Source organism: Dendropsophus ebraccatus, chromosome 4 (genome assembly GCF_027789765.1).
Source record: "Dendropsophus ebraccatus isolate aDenEbr1 chromosome 4, aDenEbr1.pat, whole genome shotgun sequence".
In the NCBI taxonomy this organism is placed as follows: domain Eukaryota; kingdom Metazoa; phylum Chordata; class Amphibia; order Anura; family Hylidae; genus Dendropsophus; species Dendropsophus ebraccatus.
Window position 1 is genome coordinate 94,754,354 of NC_091457.1, and position 24,448 is coordinate 94,778,801.

The 24,448-nt window shown below is 41.7% G+C and overlaps 1 protein-coding gene across 1 annotated transcript in view; it reads right to left on the reverse strand.

Annotated features, from left to right (window-relative positions):
* Nucleotides 1-24,448, reverse strand: part of LOC138789789 (junctophilin-3-like) — an 84,801-nt gene that overhangs the window by 6,996 nt on the left and 53,357 nt on the right. Inside the window, exons 3-4 of the mRNA XM_069968599.1 lie at nt 9,618-9,742; nt 2,314-3,218 (exon numbers count right to left, since the gene is read on the reverse strand). Of these exons, the coding sequence (XP_069824700.1) occupies nt 2,314-3,218; nt 9,618-9,742 (1,030 nt within the window). The remainder of the gene's footprint in view (nt 1-2,313; nt 3,219-9,617; nt 9,743-24,448) is intronic.

Consider the following 24,448-nt stretch of genomic DNA (forward strand, 5'->3'; position numbering starts at 1 on the left):
AGACAAAGTGATGGTTGCTGGCTCGATACAACGCATGCACCATGATCCCAGCACACAGCATCCTGATGATATTACAAACGCATTAATGAATAGTCGGTTAAAGTTACAGTGTGTGGCCTGCTAGTGCCAAGGTGCTCCGCAGGAAGGGGATATATAGGGAAGGCTGCCCTAAAAGACGTTAAAGGGGCATTTCCATCTCAACTAATGTAGTTAAGCTTATAGGGCTGTTCAAGATGGATGATATCTGAAGTGGCATCCAGTATAGTTGAAAGCCACCTCATCTTAGAAACTGCACGCCTCAAACAATTCACAAAAGGATTTACAAACTTTATTAGCCGTTTAGGAATTATAGCAGTGAGACTGAAATTTAAAGAGTTACATGTTTGTAAATTTTCCATTCAATGTAATTTTTTCCTGTAACACAGTAGGCATTAACAGAAAAAATGTAACTCAATATTTATTCCCCTGTAGTCAGTTCCCCTGATTCTGTAGTTTTAAGAAATATGCCATGTGTGACCCTGGTGCGGTCCTTGCCTTACACACAGGCCTGGATTTTGGGGCCTTCGGTTGTTTAGATTGTTTTCCGTGCACCATGTTGGGTTTGCTTAAGAATTCAGATGCCAAAACATAACAACTGCCCCCAAAAACCCCACTGTGGATGGAGACTACACCCTACAAAGAATTTAATTAGAGGGTCAGTGACCCCCACAGATATTTCATGTCTGGCCCCTACAGATATTTAAAAGAATTTATTAGAGTTATATGTAGTTGCAGCACAAGAAACACAAGGGAATATGCACCCCATAATGTGTAGCCCATTTCTCTGAGTACAGCAGTACCCCATATGTAACCATATACCGCTGTATGGGCACACAGTAGGGCTCAGAAAGGGAGGGGCACTATTTTTAGTGCAGATTTTGTGGAATGGTTTTAAGCCAATTTGCATTTGCAGTGTGCCCATGATTTGAATACAATGGATCCTCCTCCGGTCATGTATGTGCACTGCTGTTCCACTGAAACGCTAAGGGTCTGTATGGATAATAGCACGTGGCTATCTTGAGCAGTCCCATAGTGCGTGACTGAAGCTGTGGTTCAGTGTTGATATAGCATTTACTAAGGGGCCCCCTTTTTGCGATCAGTCAGGGTCACTCACAGCAGTCAGACCCCCACCAATCACTTAAAATCTATCCTTTTTTGCATCGCCATATTCTGCCAACCATAATTTTGTGTTGGGGCCTTGTTTTCTGCAAAAGAAGTTATGGTGTTTATTGGTATCATTTTAGGGGTACATATAACATTTTGATCAGCTCTTATAACATTTTATGGGGAGGAGAGATAAAAATAATAGTAATTCAAACACCGTTTTTTCCACCTTTTGTTATGACATACATTGTGCGGTAAAAATTCATCTTTATTCTGTGGGTTGGTACAAATATGGCGATACCCGAGTTATTTTTTTTAAAATATGTTTTACTACCTTTAGGGTACAAACCCACTTGACTAATTTGCTGCGTGAATCAGTCTTAAAAATAAGCAGGCAAAACGCAGGTTGGCTTTATACAATTGTTCTCCGTTAAAATACGCAATTGCGTATTTTTGAAGCGTGAAGCTACATGCGTTTTTCGCACAGGTTGTTAACAACTGATGCTTTGCTAACAACAAGCTTCACACTTCAAAAATACGCAATTGCGTATTTTAACGCAGAACAATTGTATAAACCTGCGTTTTGCCTGCTTATTTTTAAGACTGATTCACGCAGCAAATACGTCAAGTGGGTTTGTACCCTTACACAATAAAATCAGTTATATCAAAACAATTAAAAAAAAAAAAAAAAACTTTTTGGTGTTGCCATATTCTGAAAGCCATAGCTTTTTTTTATTTTTAGCTGGACCTCACATTCTTTCTTACCTAGCAGACTGGAGGTCATGATCTGACCTCTGGCTGCTAGGCAACCATAGGGACACCGCAATTGCATCGCTTGGGGTCCTGATGGGTGACAGGGGAGCCCCCTTCCCCTGGCAACCTTATGGATGCAGCAATCACTAATGACCACTGTATCTATAGGACTAAACTGCAGCTGTGGCAGGAGCCTGACTGTTATGCTGTTATCTATGACTACAGTTAAGAATGAGGTGCACTACCCCCACCTCCAAAAATAGGACATTATTACATCTAAAGTATAACCTAAGTAATGTCCCTCAGCATGACACAAGCAAGAAGGAACAATACAACTCTTTGCAGGTCCCATTAGGACATTCATGTTCTGCACAATAATTACATAGTTGTAAGAACTTATCAAGGTTCAGACCTTACCGTGGGTTTGAGCTCAGCTGTATTCTCCTCGTCAGATTCTAGTGCAACAGGTAAAGATTTCTGTGGAGGGGAAAGAGTTAAATCTCGCCTCAGGAGACGCGATTCTCCTTTCTCCCCAAACCGCAATGTATCCAGTTTCTGCACGGTGGGCTCAGCAGTAGATGCAGGCCTTAAGTTCTCTTTGTTCTGAGGTTTGGACCTCAGTCTCTGGACTCCATACATGCGGTCCTCTAGGTGGTGGGCCTCAGTTGGGTTCCTGGGCCCTGCTTTGCTGTAATGTCTTTTTTGGGTGTGAATCTCTTGCATATAAGAATCCATTCTTTTCAGAGGCTTCATTTCCATCTCATAATTGCTGAGCTTTTCCTCATCTACCTCCAGAAGCTTGTTCCCACCTGGGCTGTGGTTGTGGGTCCTATGGGAAGTCCACGATACAGTGGTTGGGGAATCTGCCCACCGTTCTCTTGGCTTGTGGTTGGAAACCACATGTTTGTGGCCAGTGCTCTTCATCATGAGGTCTTCAGGGATGGAACAAGGTCCCAAAGGATTTCCTGTTGATATCCCTACTCTACTCCCACCAACCTCAACCCAGTTGTTAGGTCTAATGTAGTCCCCAGCCCGTCCCTCCAACAACATCTGAATGTCCACTCCCCGATCCTCGTCCACAGACAACTGTCGAGAGAAGTGGGCGCTCTTATTTCTAGGCTTGGGTGCTGGCTGTTGTGGAGGCGGGGTTGATGGTGGGCTGCAGAGTGGGCTTCTCATAGGGCTGTCATCTGGTGTTACATCTGATGGTGTAGTCCCTTTTCTGTACAGTTCTGGACTGTCCTGCTGTGGTGGTGTCTCTGTTGAGATGACTTCAATGTCATCACATGAGTTCTGATGTTTTGGCCTCTGGCACTTTAGCCCTAAACACAAAAAAATTCAAAATTAAAGTTACAAATAGCAGGATTACTTAAGACAACCAACTAGAGAAGAGAGGGGGGAGGGGAGGCTAAAGTTGGGGTAAAGGGTTGGACATAGTTGATTTTATGTTTTTCTTTATACAACACTGGTTCAATATCTCTAAATCCTTTGCTACAAATGCTTGGATAGGGATATGTGTAACAAGGTATACATGCTTCACTCTGATGAACAGCCTTGTTAAAACAGTAATGCAGTTTTCCTGAAAAGAATTTGACCTGTCTCACGGACGCAATTCTACTCAGATTTGACATTGTATATTTGTAGGAACCAAGTGTTGTATTGTTTTGTACACTAATAAAAAGTTTTTGAAAAAAAAAAAAAACAACAACAACAACCAACTAGCTAGAGCAATGACAATTAGCTTCTAAGGTCTTGTCCTTTTTAGATCTGCCTATGCCTCTTTATAGATGTCCTTATAATCCTAAACTAGAGGGAGTAATTTCCCTGAGTAAAGTCCCTATGAGAGGGCCGTTAAATCATTTGCCACAAAAGCACGGACTCCCAGCCATTCCCAGCCATTCAGATAAAACTAGAAGACACAATAATTCTTCTCCTAACTTTGGGGTGTTTTTAGTTAATTTTTATAGGGTATTGTACTTAGATAAGTAAATCTATTATCAAGAGCTCTTCCACCCAACTAAATGAAATCATGAGATTCCAGGCCTCTCTGTTACACTATCCTCTCACTGACACTATCGCTCATAAAATTATGAACATTCACTTGGTGCAATTACAGTCACAGACAAGCTGTGCACTTCTAGCAGTTACTACTCTCCCCACAGTTTTTTGTGGCTTTGCTGTTAGTTTTAATATATAAGAAATATTCATACAACATGCAACAAATTGACTGAATTTAAAAAAATATCTAAATTCTTGCCTTATGCTGAACAGCCACCTGTATCTCTAATAGTTCTTCATGGCCAATCATGGTCATCTAGGGCAGTGTTTCTCAACCTAAGCTTATCTTCTAAGTATCCCCTAATGCAGGATGGGGAGACTACGGCCCACGGGCCGCATCTGCCCCCTGCCGCATCTGATGCGGCCCGCAGGTGTGTGTGTGCATCACACTATAGCACTGATGGACATGAGGTCAAGTACAATACCAGGTGCATCCAGGGATTTTATCAAATCACTAGGGATTTGATCAAATCCCAGGAAATGATGGAATGAATACGCGGTTGCATTATTTCCTTAGGGATTTGATCAAATGCAGATCAAATGCAAATTCAGGGAAATGATGTAATGAACCATCGAGGAGTCGCCCGGCTCTATGTTTTGTCGCGGAGGTGGACGGGGGAGCAGATCGGCACACCTACCCAGCAGGCATATGGCGGCAGGGCCAACAGCGGAGTAGAGCCGCACGCCTCCTGGCAGGCATATGGCGGTGGGGCGGATAGGACCGAATGGGGAGCAGAGCAACACACCTCCCGGCAGGCATACGGCGTCGGGGGCGGATGGGGAGCAGAGCGGATGGGCCAGGGGAGCAAGATATGTGTTGCAGGGCGGGCGGACGGGACCGGAGGTGGACAGGGAGCAGAGCGGCACACCTCCCTGCAGGCATACGGTGTCGGGGCGGACAGTGAGCGGAGCGGACAGGGGGCGCGTAGCAGGAAAAACGAGTGGAACGGGAAGCAGAGAGGCAGCGGAGGTGGACAAGGAGCAGAGCGGACAGGCTGGGGGGAGCAGAGAGACGATATGGTTAATAAATTTTATGTCGCAGGTGGAAACGATAAAGTTTATTCAATCATTCAGTGCATCTAAAAATGGCAGGTCTTGTGTTTTTTCCTTTTACAGGAGTTAATACCTCCCAAAAGTGGTCCAAAGAAGGATACCTAGTGTACCGGAAACAGAATAAGACTAACCTGTCTGGTCCAATTCCTCAGAACAACTATAGCACAACTGCAGAGAATTCAATATAGGAAGAAGGCAAGATGAACAAGGCAGTTTGATGCTCTTGACTTTGTTATGCAGGGAAAATATGGGTTCTAGTGTTCTTGCTACTGTCACATGTTCCACCTACCTAAACATTTTTGCAGACCAAGTACACCCCTTCACGGTACTGGTATTCCCTATAACTATAACACTGGCCTCTTTCACAGGATAATGCGCCCTAACAAACTGTGAAAACTGTTCAGAAACATGACAAAGAGTTCAAGTTGCTAACTTAGGGCTGTATTGAAAGGCCAGTTGTACTTCGTAAGCAAACACTTATCTGCTAAATTGGTGCTCACTTACTAAGCATATTACACAGCTTGATTATTTGCAGCAAGGGCTGTCCATACAGCTAATGAAACTCTATAAGTGTAAAATAATTAACATTATACTTACCTCGGTGTCCTCCTGCCTGTTCTAATTGTTTCCTGCTCACCGCCACTGGCACTTTTGTAGACATTTTTGAAGTGACAGGCCACTCAGCCAATCACTGGCTGAGACGGGAGGGACAGCGCTGCGGCCAGTGTTTGGCTGAGCAGCTTCAGTGGCAACTGTGGCCTGTGGGGAAAAGCCAGAAGGAAACCTGGGAGTGTGGACAGGTAAGTATAATTTTTATTATTTTACTTTCCCTTACTTTATTACTTACCCTTATTTCACTTTCATCAGCTGTCGGTTGCGCAAATAACGATGCACAACCAACAGCTGATCAAAGTAAAAAAGGGAAAGTAAGAAAGTGGCCAATTTTTAAACATGATGAAAGACAACGATCAGCTGATGATTGGTTTATCCACAGGGTAAGCTATTAATAGTTGATTGGCAAGGTGCTGACAATTGACAACCCTGTGATCAGCTGTTTGGCAGTTGCACTACATAGAGAACAGAGCCAGAAACAGCTGGCTCTGTACTTAGTGCAGTGGCTATGTCGGGGTCTTGCAGCCTTAGCTCCTATTGAAGTAAATACGAGCTGTAGCTGCAATACCCAAGCACCTGTAGAAAACCCCTTTAAATACCTGCTGCTAATGTCTAGGTACCAGATACCATAAGGCACCTTTAGAGATATTGCAGAGCTAATGCCTCAATGGGTTTAAGCCATTTTGGTGGCACAAGGGGGACCTATGTATTATTAAGCAGGTGTTTATAACAGTATACTAGATTGGTTTGGAAGTGAGCTGTGCATGTCATGCCGCGGTGGTCCACTGGGATTTATTATTGTGAAGGCGACGGCATGTGAGAGGGTAACTGTATCTAATAGCAAAAGCATAGTGTCTGCATTGAAGGTGCACAGAGCTGGTCATGAGACTGGCAGCAGCAGGATTCTGCTCTTGTGGTAAGAGCCTGACTCTAGGGACACGCTAGCTAATTGCTCGCGAGCCTGCCCCTTCCCCCCATATTTTCAGGATCAGGATTACCTCAGCCTTACACAGCGTCTTCTCTCAGACACTGAGCTGGCAGCACACGGGAGAAATAGGAGGCAGGCAGGTCATTCAAAAATCTCAGAGGGATTTTAGCACAAATTCCGCCTCACAGCTGCTATAGCGCAAGCAATTAGGACCAGTACAGGAGCCGCAAAATTCACGTCACAAACCGCTTTCTATAAATGTCATCTCATAGTTTCATTTCTAAGCCAGAAAAAAATATACCTATATAAATATCTGCTGCCAGTAAAAGCCCTAATCTATATTTGTTTTTCACAGATATAAGCTACTGTAGCCAATTCCATCACATGCAATACTGTCTGCTGTGTCAGAGTCTTTAATGTGTGATTCTGACTGCTGAGCCTCTGTATCTGTAGTGTCCTACATGTGTGCCAGCAGCTATAAATAATAGCCCGTAGAATAAAAGGGTTCCTTCTTCAGTGACTACAAGACATCTTAACTATAAGAGCTGGGAATCTGTGGAATAGACTACATCAGGAACACTATTAGGGAGCTCCGTTCATATGGAGAATTTTGATACAGGATTCTAGGATAAAATATTCTGTGTCTAAATCCACAATAATTCCATCTGCAAACCACCCCATCAATTTCACTGGGAATCAGCTTGACAATCTACATACTGCATATCTGTGTGCAGCTTTGTGAACAGCGAGGTAGCACTGAAAAAAACTCTACTTTTGGGTGTGTTTTTGTGTGGTTCATTCCCATTGAAATCAATGAGCGCTTCAAAAGCTACACAAAGATTTATATCCAAAATATGCTAAAAATCCACACAAAAACAAACAATGATACTTTGCTTGCATGACCTCTGCTTCATTCACTGACATGGGTCTGACAGCAATAGCTGACTACTATTTCTATCAGGGTCACAACAGTGAACAGAGCAGTGGTCACACAAGTGAACTTCTGCTCCATTCACAAGACCTCTGTTCAGATCAATGTAAGTCCTGGTATTTTGACTGATAAATCCTTTTACTGGGCCAGTCCTTTTCATGCCATATAGGTTTCGGAGCTGGTATAGATCACTGCGGCTGCCACACAGCATCCCGAGATACGCTGGATGTCCCTCTCAATAAAATTGGCATGAGTGACAAGGACAGGACTTTAGTTTAGACTGGCGTATAGATCCCTTGGTTAAAGTTGACGTCTTTCTATATACTATGTAACTGCCTATACAGCCATGACCGTAGCTACTAGTATCAGAGGTCAGGTCTCTTAAGGATCATGGCAGCTTTTCAATAAATTGAGTAAGAAAGGTCAGCATGCTGAATATAATAATAATGAAAGGTATTGATCCTTTCATTATTTGCATGGTAAATAATGATCATTATTGTAATATTACAATGTAATAAATAATGTATTACTGTAATTCCTATTTGGAACTTTTTTATGTTGACACAAAATCTAAGGTGTTCCCAGCAGCAAATTGTGAGGTTTTTATCCATTTTCAGTGTACTGACACATTTACTAAAGGTGCGTGACACAATTTGTCCAAAACCTGATAAACCCATCATTTCTGTCCAGGTTGGCATGTAATGGGTAAGTCCTTTAAAACCTGCCACAACCAATAGATTTACTAAGCAAACCATCATTTTTTTGATGGGTTTTCTATTTTAAAAAACGGTCACTAGTGTGGCGGGATGGTCGGTTTTAGTTTTGTCCTGTGAAAAAGCTTCCACATTTTCATACATTAATGAATTTGGCGCAAAAAAAAGTCATAACAGCATAATGGCCTAAAGTTGATGCATTGTTAGTAAATGTGGCCCACTGTCTCTGAGTAATCATGAAATAAGTGACAATAATGTCTGAATATTGACTGTTATTAATTAACTAGCAAGTAGCCTATGAATCAATAGTAATATGCTAACCTGGTCTACAGAGGCAGAACTCTAATCACACTACTTACCGTCAGCATATTAATTCTGAGCTATCACATGACCTCAGTAACATGACATGAGAGTTAATATGAACAGTTCATGTGGTGGTGCACACTTTGCACATTGTTCACATTGGCTCTGAGTGAGCAGCCTATGTGTTGACAGGAAAATCATATTATCAATAATCAATAATCTTATCAATAAGATTTGAAAATTTTGCACAATTGGCAAGAATAACTTAAGAAATATATTTATTGTATGTATTATAACTGTATGGCTATGTTCACACATAGTATTTTTTACCAATGTTTTTGTTAGTATTTGTAGCCAAAATCAAGAATGGATTTTTGATTGAGAAAAACTCACCCCACTCCTGATTTTGGAAAAAAAAATGCTGAACAAATATTGATTGAAATACTGTGTGTAAATATAGCCTTAGGCCATGTTCACATAGCGTATAACACTGGTCGTTCTGTGCCCCGGCTGGTCACAGAACGGCCTGTGTCAGAGAAGATCATCCAGTATCGGGCGGATGATCTTCATTTCTTTTGAATTCGGATGGGGGCGCACCTGTGTGCGCCCGCATCCCAGTTCACCGTTGCACACAATGGAGAGTGTGGCCGGAGCAGCAAGCTCCATTGTGTGAACTGCCATGTCAGTTTTCCATGCGACCAGTTGGAATCCCAGCCGGAGCATATACTATGTGTATATACTCCAGCCGAGATTCCATTCATTCCAATACAACATATCTTCTGTATAAATCATGGCTGTTGTTGCAAATTGCAACAACGGCCATGATTTATGCAAAAGATACGTTGTGTGAACATGGCCTTAATATGTAATTGATTACTATATACATAGTAAAATGGTTCAGATTGTTATATGACACATAGACAACACTGTAGAGATTACTACCAACAGGTTCTGTACATGGAGTACATGGAGCTGTGTACATAATACACCTTATACTGAATGCAGCTGTTTAGAACATTTGCTGTGTACAGTGAACGAGCAGCAAAAATCCTAAAGGCAAATGACTAATCCGAGATCCAGCTGTGTCTGAGCTACAGGGGTGTGGGCTCTGGTGGGCACTGACCATTTTCCCGCTGCTGGAAGGATGGAGAGAACTCTTTGGCAGCAATTCTGGCAATCTGAGCTTCCTCCTGCGCCTTGAGAGCCGCTGCTGCAGCTGCGTCAGCCTTCGCCCTGGAATGTGACGTCCTGACCAGATAAATAGAAGAAAAAAAATAGGTAAAATGGAGTAACTCTCCCTTGTGGCCCAGAGCATGCACAGTATTCATGGAATCAAGCAGAGTGTAGTATTTGTGGCTATTTGGCTGCCATTAAACTATATCACATTCTGTCAAAGCGTGCAGGTACTTGTACTTCCTCAAACTGGTGAGCCAGTATGTTTTTTTAAAGGGGTTATCCAGCGAAAATCTTTTTCTTTCAAATCAACTGATATCAGAAAGTTATATAGATTTGTAATTTACTTCTTTTAAAAAATCTCAAGTCTTCCCATACTTATTTGCTCCTATATGTCCTGCAGGAAATGTTGTTTTATTTTCAGTCTGACACAGTGCTCTCTGCTGACATCTCTTGCCAAGACAGGAACTTTGTCTCGGTTTTCTATGAATCCCCATAGAATACCTATCCTGCTCTAGACAGTTCCTGTCTCGGCCAGAGATGTCAGCAGAGAGCACTGTGTCAGACTAAACATAAAACAATATTTCCTGCATGACATACAGGAGCTAATAAGTATGGGAAGAGTTGAGATTTTTTAATAGACGTAAATTACAAATCTATATAACTTTCTGACACCAGTTGATTTGAAAGAAAAATAGTTTCGCAAACCCCTTTAAGTCTGTTGTATCTGTTCTTAGAGATGGTTAGAGAAAGCAATATGGCCACCATTACAGCTCCTCCAGAAGTTACCAAACTGTCTGAAGTCCTAAATGGCAAATCTGCCTAGGTACATACACATACTGTACATCACTTACTCTTGTAAGGGCGGGTTCACAGGAAGTATTTTAGTCAGTATTTGATCATCATTTTTGGGCTATGTTCCGACGCAGTATTTTTGCTTAGTATTTTGGATTGAAAATACAGAAAGGCTATGTTTACACAATGTTGAAATTGAGTGTATGGCTTTCATTTAATGGCAAATAATTGCTGTTATTTTAAAACAACTGACGTTATTTGCCATTAAATGATGGGCATCCACTTAGTTTCAAAAGGGTGTGAACATAGTCTTTCTGTGTTTTCAATGGACTCCTGATTTTGGTTGCAAAATACTGACCAAAATACTAAGCAAAAATACTGTGTGGGAACATAGCCTTGCGCAGTATTTTTATCCAAAACCAGAAAAGGGTACACATATGTACTTTTTCTCTGTGCTAGTTCCACTAGTTTTGGCTTAAAATACTATAACTAAAATATTATATTTAAACCCAGCGTCTTTTTTTGGCCTTATTTTGGCTATATTTTTGAAAGGCCATCATTTGGAGACAAAAATACGGCCGTATTATCCAAATAGCCTATTTTTTGCTTCAAAATAAAGGCTGATCAAAAATATGGCCAAAATACGACCAATAAAAAAAAAATTTGTATAGAGGTGTCGACAGGCTTCAAAAAACAAGCGTTGAACTCAGTGATCGCCACTTGCTTATTGAGTAGAGAATAAAGCAGTAGCTTAGTTCCTATATACATTCTGCTCATCAGGCTACAGGCTTTGAAGTCTGCTCCGCTCCCTGCCGCTCCTTCCCAGGTGCTGGGAAAAGATGGATCCTGTCCTGGAAAACTTTATGTAAATTTGTTCATCTCTATTACTGAGCCTTCACAAAGGTCAATAATTCATGCGACTGGGCTAAACAATTGATCGCTGGATCGTTCTGGAAAGCCCTTAACCACATCACTGTCAGCAGCACTTTCCCTGTTTATACAGGGCTTTGTGGGACCAACAAGAGTTTTATAAAAAAAAATGTCATCAGCCAATGAACAAGTGTTTTCTTATTCATCAGCTGATCTGTCCCTTTTACACAGGCCGATTATTGGGAACATGCATTCATAGGAATGTTCACTCACATGATAATAGTCTCTTTGGGCTACTTTTTAATCAGATTTGCCATCTAAGATTCTATGAGAACTGGGAGACAATGGCCACAGTGGGCATTCACATGTTCCATAATTACTGCAATGTGTTACGGACCTGACTTCAGAGCTCAATAAGAAATGATGGTGTCTGGAGTTCCAAAGTCTGGTCCATATAACATTTTCTGCATATATGGATGGAATGTGCATGGAATGTGTGAATGCAACCATACAAAAGCGCTAATGGTAGCCATGCTGGATGTCACCCAGCTTTACCTAGAGACACATGCAATGGCTTAATACAATTAACAACTTTAAAAAAGGTGAGTCTGGGACTAGTTTGTTCATCAATCAGAAACCATTCAGTGTGATATCAGTGGAACATGAATCCAACCCGTAGTGTATTATACAATCCATTTATTCCTAAGACGTGCAAAACACAGTAGAAATCAGCATCCAGAAAATTTTTATTTAATGTCGCTTTAAACATAATTGATTACGCAGAAAAGCATGACAATTCCAGAACAAATGGCCACCAGGTCCTATATATAGACAATGCTGGAATATGATATATATTCTTGAAATGTAATCTCCTTTATGCGGGCTCCCTGTTGTATATTTATTATTCTGCTCATATGCTCATTTGCATAACATGACCACATTGTCATATAATAAAGGTACAGAGTTACGTCCATCAAGTTCAACATCAGTGGTTTCAGTGGAAGCAAAAACTCCCTGGATGACAGTAGCTAAATTTATAACAAAAAATCCTTCCTGATACACAAAGGATGTGAATTGTTTCTAGGATCAGTTCCATTGATAGTTATACATTTCATTATCATATTTGATCATCATGGTTGGACATTTCATAGTTTAACCCTTCCCTATGCTTTTGTCCACATGATATACCCTAGTCCAGGGGTAGGGAACCTTGGCTCTGCAGCTGTTGCAAAACTACAACTCCCATCATGCCTGGACAGTCAAAGCTTTAGCTTTGGCTGTCCAGGCATGATGGAATTTGTAGTTTTGCAACAGCTGGAGAGCCAAGGTTCCCTACCCCTGCCCTAGTCCTATGCATAGGTAAATTTCTTGGAAGAGTTTGTATGTAAATTTCCTCATCTCTTTCTAACACAACTTTCAATGTTTTTTTTTGTTAATTTTGTTTGACTACCTTACTTTTTTTTAACCGTGGGTGAGGCTTTGCACCCCATCCAATTGGCACCTTTGAAGCCTCTCCAGCCTAATGGGGGGTGAATGTAATATTGCAAAGTTTGGTCCGGGGTGGCGTGAGATGGTGCAAAATTATAAATTAATAAATCAGCTGAAAAGGGAATGTTATGCTAAACTTGAATAACAGAGTACATTTTTTTTTCAGTGACAAGGTGGTGAATGTAGTGGGGGAAATTGCACGTGTTTACTGCTGTAGTCACTTTGACAAACTGATTAAAAAGAAATGGTGCAGATTCAGCTGTTTTTCATGGCTAAGAGGCACGGTTAATCAATAGGTGAGATTACAGTGGACAAGACGAGTGGAATTGTTTTCTCTTAATTAGATAATTGAAGAAATAATTTCATCATTTAGATATTAAGAGCAATACAAGATTGTAAATGTATGAAGGGGATACAGCATGGTGTTTATAGCAGTCAGCAAGATGAGGACAAAGATTGTGGAGGGGGCTAGCTTTTCATATCTTAACATGTTTAGGGGCTGTCTTATGAACAGCCCCACTTGGCGACAGGTTTTTGGAGGTTTGCCTAAGAAATTTGCAGTTCTGGGGCTCTTCCTGGGTGGTGCGGCCCCTTTATTTATGGGCAGTGGGGGTCCAAGAGGCTGGATCAACACTGATAATAAAATGATTACATATCCTAGCAATGTGCCACCAATATATGAAACTAGAAACCCCTTTTAATGCCTTGAGGTATCTATCCCCTTTTGTCAGGTTATTATATTTTGTTTCTTAGTTACATCTGTTAATAATATAAAATAGGGGTACTATTTTAACAATGCATTATACTGCAGGGGACTAACCTATGAACACAGAAGCCCTAGCACACCCTTATGAGATATGCTGTTAGTTGCATGCTGTTACTGGTAAGCCATGCTGGGACTTGCAGTTCTACAGCCTTTACAACCTCCTCAATACTGCTGCAGACAATGTAGTTACGTGGAATCTACACTTATTTCCTGTACAGAAATCTCTGGAGACCTCTGTGGAGTGTATTAGCCATAGCGCGCTTCCACCAGAGTGCAAATTGTGTTTGAATTATTAATGTCCGCTGCAGACAGCCGGCCTTCTCCTGCAGACTGAGAAATCTGGCATCGCTGGGAAGGAAACCTACGCAAGCTCCAGAAATCATCTGAGCAGTGCCACACGCCTTATGCCATTGCAACCTATCATTTCACACTCGGTTCTCCACCTACAGTGACCACCTGCCTCAAAATTCCTGTGGACGAAATGTCGATTAATGACAATGCTGTAAGGATGGACGTTCAGCAACCTCCTGACTCCGAATATGCAGCTGCTCTCGGCCCATAATCAACCACATCCTTATTAACTGCAGTGACTGGGGGAGATCTGCATAATTAATAAGAGTAATGGGAAGGGCACCTGACAGAACCAGTGCCTGAAGAATCAGCTGCTGTAATTCAGTCCTATCCCTTCCCCCTATATACATCATTACTATACACTACAGACATATTGATAACTGGTTCATCCACTTACCATTTTTATATCTTCCGCTCCCTGCCATTATTTCCTTTATATTATTCTCTGCATTAAATAGGAGACACTCACCAGGATACCAGTAGTGTAAAAAGAACTTACTAGAAAAAGGATGAATACACTACTTTAAATACCATGTGAAGGAAGGGAAGTGACAGCAGTTATTACTTTTCCATACAGACAATTTTCCATAAAAAAAAAAAAAACAGTTGCCCATGATGGTCCTTAAGTTGAAGCCCCACAAGTAATCTAAGTAACCATGAATGAGAGGGCGCAAACAGCCTTTCAAGCAAAGTACAGAAAAAACGGCCTGCCACACATGTCCCTCCACCTTCTAAGCCCTGTCAGCCATTCAGCAAAGGCATTAGGGGTCACATAAGCACATACTTACTGACAGATCTATTCCTGCATATGAGGATGGGAGGTGGGATAGGTATAACGTATACTGTCTTCAATGACTAATTGGGGTGTAACCAGGGTCGTATTAACAACTGCTGCTGCCCTAGGCACTAAACCTGAAGATGCCCCATCCTCACGCATCAATTGGCCTTGCCAGACCTGACCAATACACCCATACCCCCACCCCCCCCTGGAAAAGACACCAGATTTACTGGCAAGTCTGAACAGGAGGTGGGAGACTAAAAAAATAAAAACAAAAAAAAAAATGTTTTTTCCTTCCCCTGCTTTCTGGCGCTGCCCCCCTGCAAGGTGCTGCCCTAGGCAGTAACATAGAGGGTACAATGTCACCCAATAATAGTATATAATAGGACATGGTACAAGTGACAGTAGAGGAAGCCTGCCATGGTAACTAGGCCTTTCACATTTTACCCTGCATCCAATATCTAATCTAATCCCTTTATATAACTGCCCCATCAAAAAGTATTGAAATAATGTAAAAAATTAATTTGCACAAAGTAGGGTAACATGAAGCACAGCCACCACCCACCCACCCATCACTGCTCAGTATGACTTCTCCCACCTTCCCCATCAGGATCCTTTTCACTACATACGAGCTAATGGGATAATGTTGCACGTGCAGATTAAAGGCTTTTTAACTGAGACGCCTGCTCCGCAAGCTGAAAGGCAACAATTAAGCTGTTAGCCTGTCTTAGTAAAGACGCTTTCCTGTAACCCCAAAGCACAAAACACATCCAGTGTATGTCATTTCCTCTCATTTGTTTCTACAGAGTTTCTGTGCAGTCTAGGGCTAGGGATACCCAGCAACTTACCGCACTGGCAAAGTTGTGCATAATTTGTAACACAAAACCCATCAGATTGGGATTTTTGCTTCTGTCATATTGCAGTCATGTTATTTCATTGTATAGTAGTGAAAAATCCATTGGTTTTATCTCCTTAAATTATCTGTTACAGTTGCCATGGATAAACATGACATCTTACTATCAGTCTGTGGCACTAGCATAACTCCTGTGCATCAAGTTAGATGTCTGGGGGATATACTAGACTCAGATCTATCCTTCACTCCTTATATCCAAGCTCTTGCACGCTCCTGTCACATACATCTCAAAAAATTTCTCACCACTGACACAGTTCAGACTCATAGGGCCCTATTACACGGGATGATTATCATGCAAAAAATCGCTATATTGTTCAAATTTACGACGACCGAAAAATTGTTTGTGTGTCGTTGATCATTGATTTAGATATGAACCTAAAATTATCGATAATCGTTCGCTAATGGTTCACTGTAATTCCATATTCGTTCGCTCAAGTTCCACATTTTTTCACTAATCGTTCAGTGTAATTGCACATTGTTTATTGTTTTACTGGGATCAGATGTAACTAACGACTATAGTTCTGTGTAATATGGTGAGCGATTTCAGGTTAACAATAAACAATCTCGTTTGTGATCGTTTATCGTCAATCGTTAAAAATCGCTTTGTGTAATAGTAGCCTTACTGTTGCCCTGATCTATTCCTGTCTTGACTATTGTAACTCCCTACTAATCGGTCTACCTTTCTCTAAGCTCTCCCCTCTCCAGTCTATCATGAACACAGCAGCCAGGCTAACCTTTTCTCCAGCTGTTACACTCCCCCTGTGCAAGTCACTTCACTGGTTACCAATTAAATCCAGAATTCAGTTTAAACTCCTCACCCTTACCCATAAAGCTCTCCACAACTCTGCCCCTCCATACATCTCCTCCCTCATCTCCACCTACCATCCTTCCCATGCTCTACATTTTGCTAATGATCTAACCCTAACATCTTCCATAATCAGTACCTCACACTTCCGTCTCCAAAACTTCTTTCGTGCTGCACCAGTTCTCTGGAATGCCATACCCAAAGACCTCAGACTCATACCTAACACTCACCGTTTCAAGCATGCCCTAAAGACTCATCTCTTCAGGCTTGCTTATAACCTTCCCTAATCTTATTCCCCCTTCTGTTGTCTCCTCACTTTCTACTATATCTTCGACGATTCCATGCACTTTATATGTTTTACCTGTAACAAGACATTGGTGTGAAACTGGCTCATCCAGCTCCTATGTACAATGACTGGACCAGTGGAAAATAAAGCACTTGTGCCTCGTGTCACCCCCAGTTTGTAGTCTGTACGCTTTCGCGAGCAGGTTTCAAATTTATGATGTATTTTTATTTATTTTAATGATTTAATTTTATCATATGTAATTGTAGCCTCTTCACTGTCTTAAGAAAAAAAAAAGCGCTGCAGAATCTGTTGGCGCTATAGAAATACATATTATTATTATAAAATAAACTTGGAAGCACTAACTGTGTTCCTACTATACATGCTTTATTACAGCCCTTTTACAGAGGCCAATTATTAGCAGGAAGCAATGCTTGAAAAGCTCCTTGGACTGATAATCGGCCTGTCGAAAAATGTCAGTGATCAGACGAGGAGCAGGAAAATGCAGATCTCGCTGATTGGAGCTTGCTTGTGTCCCTGCATGGCCCTGTATCTTGCCGTGTAAGAGGACCTTTAGTTTTCTTCATATAGTCCAGTGTTGTATCTCTCCTTAACTTGTTGTAATATTTATATTATTTGTCTACTGGATATTTTATTACTTGGGAACTCATTGGAAAGTTTCTATTGAATGGTTAATACCTTAGACGTATGCTTGTTTGGGGTTGTGGATTCACATTCTCTACATATGATTACATCAAGCTGTTCTGTGCTAGTTTGAATCTAAAGGGGGGGTGAAGGTTCTTTGTGGATGGTTTGATAAGGCTGAGGTGCTGCCATGTTTGGAAGAAATTAGTCTCAAACTGGGTGTAAGTTGGATGTCTAACCAACGTGGATGAAAAGAGGAGGTATGTACACATCTAGTGATGAAAAAAACAGTAGCAGTGACACTACAGGGGATAGAACAATGACACACTCACACTTGAGTTATTATTAAGAATACCCTCTATTTAACAACTTAACAACACAGAGGGAACATATACACACAAAATGAATAACAAACAAAAGAGGTACAAACTAATGAACAACTTATACAAGAGGAGCAAGGGGCTCTGCTCACAAGAGCTTACTATCTATGGAAATATGGATTTTTGAAAGATTATTTTTCAGATAGAGAGCATTAAGACAGAAATAACTGCTGTTTTGTAGCACTACAAGAATGGTATTATAGGAGGAGGTATATAAAAGGGTGTTAAATGAGAAAAGGTGATATTAAAAGCCTAATCTGCTGTTAGTTTCCCCAGTATGGACTGTATAGAAATGAAGGAGGAGAAGACCTAGGACTGATCCCTGAGGTACCTTAAATTTAAGAGGAAGAAAACCAGAAGAAAGCAGTATTCGTAAAACTTGTTCTCTGATAACTAACTAAATTTCCCTACAAGCTAGGGCACACAAGAAAAAAAAGAAAAGAAAAACTACCTACCCCTTGTGTTTTGGTGTCTCCCATTGAAAATGCTTTAATGATGTCGCATAAATTGTGCATGTGACACTATAGCCAATGACTGTCCTAAACGGTCGGTGCTCCAGTGATTTCCTATGACCATCGGACTCATCTCTGCTCATTTTAATAAAGACTGTGCAGAGAAGCATCTGCAATTTCCCAGGAACAGGGACCAGCATAAGGAGTGGGACCAGCAGGAGGGGGTAAGTATAGGGGGGTTCTATTCAGGAGTGGGTAGGTTAGGCCTGCTCTCCCAAGGTGACAGGTTCCCTTTGACACATTGATAGGGGACATTTCTATAGAGTAGTGTGCAGAGAACAGACTTTGGGTCAAGAAGAGAGTAGAGAGACAGCAGAATAAACAATAGTAGACCAAATGTTTCAGGAGTATAACTTCTTAGTGACAGTGCTTTTATGGAGGTGCTGATGGGTAGTTTCTGAAGGCCAGCAGACTTGACTTGCCATGTATACACTAGTACTCAGCCATGAGGATCATAATTCAGTGCACTAAAGTATGGGATTAGTTGAAAAAATGTAATAAGATAATAACCCCCATAAGCAAAAATGTATATAATTTCCTAAAAATAAATGTACATAACATAGAATAAATAAATAAATACATTTATTGGTATTACCACAAACGATTTACTTTTTATCCTGCATAGTAAATGCTGTATTTAAAAAATTAAACCGAAAGTCAAATGATACCAATAAAAAAAAGTAATAAAAATTATAGCTCTTATAGCTTTAAATGTAAAAAAAATGAAGAAAAAAAACTATTTGGGCAATGATGCTCAAACTGGCTTGGTCACTAAGGGGAAAAAGATAAAAATGACATTAGAGATGGGTCAAAAGTTTGCAGAGCATGAATCTGCGAAAGACTGTATAGACAAATCTGCAAACTATCAGCGATGATTGAGAACATGTTGAAAGGTCACGATTAACAATTCCACGCTGGTCGCTTGATCGTTAGCTGTATTTACACAAGCAGATAATTGCTCAAATGTAATCGCTATTGTGCAGATTTGAACCATAATCGATCCATGTAAAAGGACCATTAGGCTTTCCAAGTACAGCGTAGAATTGCTATAAGGAGCGGTATGCTGACGTTTTTTTGTTGTTTTCAGAGAAAAAAGAGGGGTTAAAGTGTAACTATAAAATATTTTGACCTTTCAGTTTTAGTTAGCGTAGGTCATGATAAGAATTTTTGCAATATACATTAATAACCTAAAATGAACAGTTTTTTAAATACATAAGGCTGATTATCCCCTTACAGCCCTCTCTGCATTCCTGCTGGACACGCCCTCTCCCTGGAGATCCTGAGTGTACGGACTCTGACAGGAGGATCAGATAACAGCCCTGACACACAGAGAGAGACATAAACAAACCCTCCTCCCCCCTCCTAGCAGCACGTTCTCCCCCCTTCCCTCACAGAGGTGGCTTAGCAGAGCTGAGGGTGTTGTGTGTGAGGAGCAGCGCAGGGGAGGAGATGGATGGAGGGACAAATACCCAGTGCTTCACCCAGGGGGACATGCCAGCCATGGCTCCAATGAACTGCATAAGGGAGAGTAGGTGAGTCACTGAGTGAAGGACTATAAGTCCCAGCACAACACAGCTGTAGTCCTTCCATAGTACATATAACATTCACTATCAGAGGTCTGCAGCAGGTGCCCCCACCTCCATGGCTGACATTATCCTACAGTGTAATGAGAGCAGATGACTGTATCTAATCCCACTGTGTGTGATACCATCTGCTGGAGCTCGGTATCTAATCTCACATTGTGAAACTGTATGTTGGGGCTGTATCTAATCCCACTTTGTGTGATACATCTGCTGAGGTGCTGGTCAGTGAATGGAGGGACCCAGCCAGGGAGATGAGGGATAGGCCACGCCCACTTTGTCTCAGCCAGAAGAAAAATTCATTTATTCCTCTGAGCCAAACAACTGGGGATATCTCAGCGAGCGTATTAACGCATTTTAGGTTTTTTTTTAAAGGGTAACACAAGGGCGTTTTATTTGAGGAATTTCATTTTTTGGCTACTGAAATTATAGTTACGCTTTAAATATTTTATTAAAATGACAGCTGAGGAGCAGGGGTGGATTAACTTTACCATGGGCCCCGGGCTGTTCACCAAGCCTGGGCCCCTAACCCCACTGTAACTATGGCAACACTATCGTAGTACAGGATAGATATGTTATGATGCCCTGATTTGTTCAAAATTGTGGTAAAAAAGCAGCAATATTTGCAAATCATGGCAGAACTGTAGCCAGGAGACAATACTTTACTGAGAGTATAAGTCATATTTGGGAGGCCACGGGCCCCCCAGGAGCTCAGGGCCCCGGGCTACCGTCCAAAACGGACCTATTAAAATCCGCTACTGCTGAGGAGAGAGACTGGACAAGGGGTAAAGCAATAGGATCACTGATGCAAGTAAGAGGGCAAGGAGAAGAGAGGAGCCTAGAGCTGACTTTTCTTCTTGCGTCAAAGGCTGATAGTGAAGAAGAGAAAGTGTGGGGTAGGAGGAAGTCTATGCTACTTGGAAACTGGAAGGATACTTTTTAAAGGGGTTATCCAGCGCTACAAAAACATGGCCACTTTTCCCCCTCTCTTGTCTCTAGGTCAGGTGTGGTTTGCAACTAAGCTCCATTTACTTCAATGGAACTGAGTTTAAAACCCCACCCAATCTGGAGACAAGAGAGGCGGAAAAGTGGCCATGTTTTTGTAGCGCTGTATAACCCCTTTAACAAATGTCACTCTGACACTTGGTATGTACAGGCATTGCGCCTGTGAACCACTGGGCAAGACTGGCGCAGAAAATGGCGGTCTTTATAAATCTCCCCTTAGGATACAGAATAATGACACAATGAAACTTGGGGTAAATGACAATGACACACTGATACTTGGGAGGTGGAACTGGGCGAAGATGCACTGACACTTGGGGTACAGGATGCTGACATTGACAACTAAAAATGGCCATAGATGTAGCAGAGCTAACTGTGACAGTTAACTGTGCATTTTAGGCACTCAGATTAAGATAATATAGTAGATTTCTTTGAAATCCCATTACTGCACACTGTGATGAATTACATGCTAAGCTTTGCTACATGTGTATCTTATTTAAAATAAAATGGTCTTTTAAAAGGATCTGCAATGATATAACTCCCACCAGGAAAATGCAGAAACCAAAGAAGAGTGAATTGTAATAAGACTGTAGGATCAATACTGGTCTAATCTGGGCCTGCTGGGACACTGACAGCAGCAAATAATTAAGGTAGACAGCTGCTATTTCTTAATATTAAAACTTTTCAGAGAGTTCTAATGGCAGACAAATAAAATGCAGCATTAGGATATGTTTACACAAAGATTTAGACTCAAAACTGTGGCGGTTGTTTTGAGTGTAAAACAATGTCTGTCATTCATCATACTTTGGTGGCCGTCATTGCTATGGCCTTTGGGTGTAGCCATTTTGTGAGTTACATGGAACGTTGTTTATAAGACAGTGAAAGGACAATCAAAAAATCTATCTGTGTGAACAACTTAAAATAAATGTCCTAAACATTAATTTGATGGCCACTGAGACCAATGGCTGCTCACTGAAATCAGTAAACAATGGCCGTTATTTTAAAATAATATCGTGGCTGTCATTTTACTTAAAAGATTGTTGTGTGAACACAGCCTAAGAATGCAGCCAGAATGCTGGCAAGGCCTCTCTAGTGATAGCTCATCTACAACTATGTCTTCTTATCAACACCTGTACAGTGCATGCCAGGTCTACGAACAGAAAAAGATACACTGCAATGAATTCTGCTCCACCACATGAATATTCTCCTGTTCAGCACTTGTCATCTCCTCCCACCTCTTTCTTAGAAAAGAGTTGGCCATCTGGTTCCTTTCTCCTTATTGCATATCACCAATAATCTTAAATTATCATCTCCTTTATACAAGTTCAGCTTCTGATGTGATGTATTACATTATAAGGCTGGGTTCACACTACGTAAAAAACACGTCCGTATTCCATAACAAAGGTCGTATTTGCGCAAACAACGGCCGTTATTTGCAAAATAACAGCCGTTGTTTGCGCAAATACGGACGTTGTTATGAAATACGGCCGTGTTTTTTACGTAGTGTGAACATAGCCTAAGAATGAATTCACCATCATAACAGGGCAGTTCACACCTGAATTATAACACACCGAAAAAGATTATTGTGTAAATACAGAGATTTCAAGTAGAAACAAGCAGGAAGAATTTGCCTTAAATCTTGCTGGAAAGCTGTAAGGTGCCTCTCCTAAACTAGAATGCTTCCCTGATCTCCCACTACTAGAATGCTTCCCTGATCTCCCACTACTAGAATGCCTCACTGATCTCCCACTACTATATTGCCTCCCTGATCTCCCACTACTAGAATGCCTTTCTGATCTCCCACTACTAGGATGCCTCTAAGTTCTCTCACTATATTGCCTCCCTGATCTCCCACTACTAGAATGCCTCCCTGATCTCCCACTACTAGAATGCCTCCCTGATCTCTCACTACTAGAATGCCTCCCTGATCTCCCACAACTAGAATGCCTCCCTGATCTTCCACAACTAGAATGCCTCCCTGATCTTCCACAACTAGGATGCCTCTAAGTTCTCTCACTACTATAATGCTTCCCTGATCTCTCACTACTAGAATGCCTCCCTGATCTCCTACTACTAGAATGCTTCCCTGATCTCCCACTACTAGAATGCCTCCCTGATCTCCCACTACTAGAATGCCTCCCTGATCTCCAACTACTAGAATGCTTCCCTGATCTCCCACTACTAGAATGCCTCCCTGATCTCTAACTACTAGAATGCTTTCCTGATCTCCCACCACTAGAATGCCTCCCTGATCTCCCACTACTACAATGCCTCCCTGATCTCCCACTACTAGGATGCCTCTAAGTTCTCTCACTACTATAATGCTTCCCTGATCTCCCACTACTAGAATGACTCCCTGATCTCCCACTACTAGAATGCCTCCCTGATCTCCAACTACTAGAATGCCTCTAAGTTCTTTCACTACTATAATGCTTTGCTGATCTCCAACTACTAGAATGCTTCCCTGATCTCCCCCTAGTAGAATGCCTCCCTGATCTCCCACTACTAGAATGCCTCTAAGTTCTTTCACTACTATAATGCCTCGCTGATCTCCAACTACTAGAATGCTTCTCTGATCTCTCACTACCAGCATACCTAAGTTCTCCCACTACTAGAATGCCTCCCTGATCTCCCACTACTAGAATGCCTCCCTGTTCTCCCACTACTAGAAATGCCTTCCTGATCTCTCACTACTAGAATGTCTCCCTGATCTCCCACTACTAGGATGCCTCTAAGTTCTCTCACTACTATAATGCTCCCCTGATCTCCCACTACTATAATGCCTCCCTGATCTCCCACTACTAGAATGCCTCCCTGATCTCCCACTAGTAGTGGAAGATCAGGGAAGCATTCTAGTAGTGGGAGATCAGGGAGGCATTCTAGTAGTGGGAGATCAGGGAGGCATTATAGTAGTGGGAGATCAGGGGAGCATTATAGTAGTGAGAGAACTTAGAGGCATCCTAGTAGTGGGAGATCAGGGAGACATTCTAGTAGTGAGAGATCAGGAAGGCATTTCTAGTAGTGGGAGAACAGGGAGGCATTCTAGTAGTGGGAGATCAGGGAGGCATTATAGTAGTGGGAGATCAGGGGAGCATTATAGTAGTGAGAGAACTTAGAGGCATCCTAGTAGTGGGAGATCAGGGAGGCATTCTAGTAGTGGAAGATCAGGGAAGCATTCTAGTAGAATGCCTCCCTGATCTCCCACTACTAGGATGCCTCTAAGTTCTCTCACTACTATAATGCTCCCCTGATCTCCCACTACTATAATGCCTCCCTGATCTCCCACTACTAGAATGCCTCCCTGATCTCCCACTACTAGAATGCTTCCCTGATCTTCCACTACTAGAATGCCTCCCTGATCTCCCACTACTAGGAGCCTCTAAGTTATCTCATTACTATAATGCTTCCCTGATCTCTCACTACTAGAATGCCTCTCTGATCTCCCACTACTAGAACGCTCCCCTGATCTCCCACTACTATACTGCTTCCCTGATCTCCCACTACTAAAATGCCTCCCTGATCTCCCACTACTAGAATGCTTCCCTGATCTCTCACTACTAGAATGCCTCTAAGTTCTCTCACTACTATAATGCTTCCCTGATCTCCCACTACT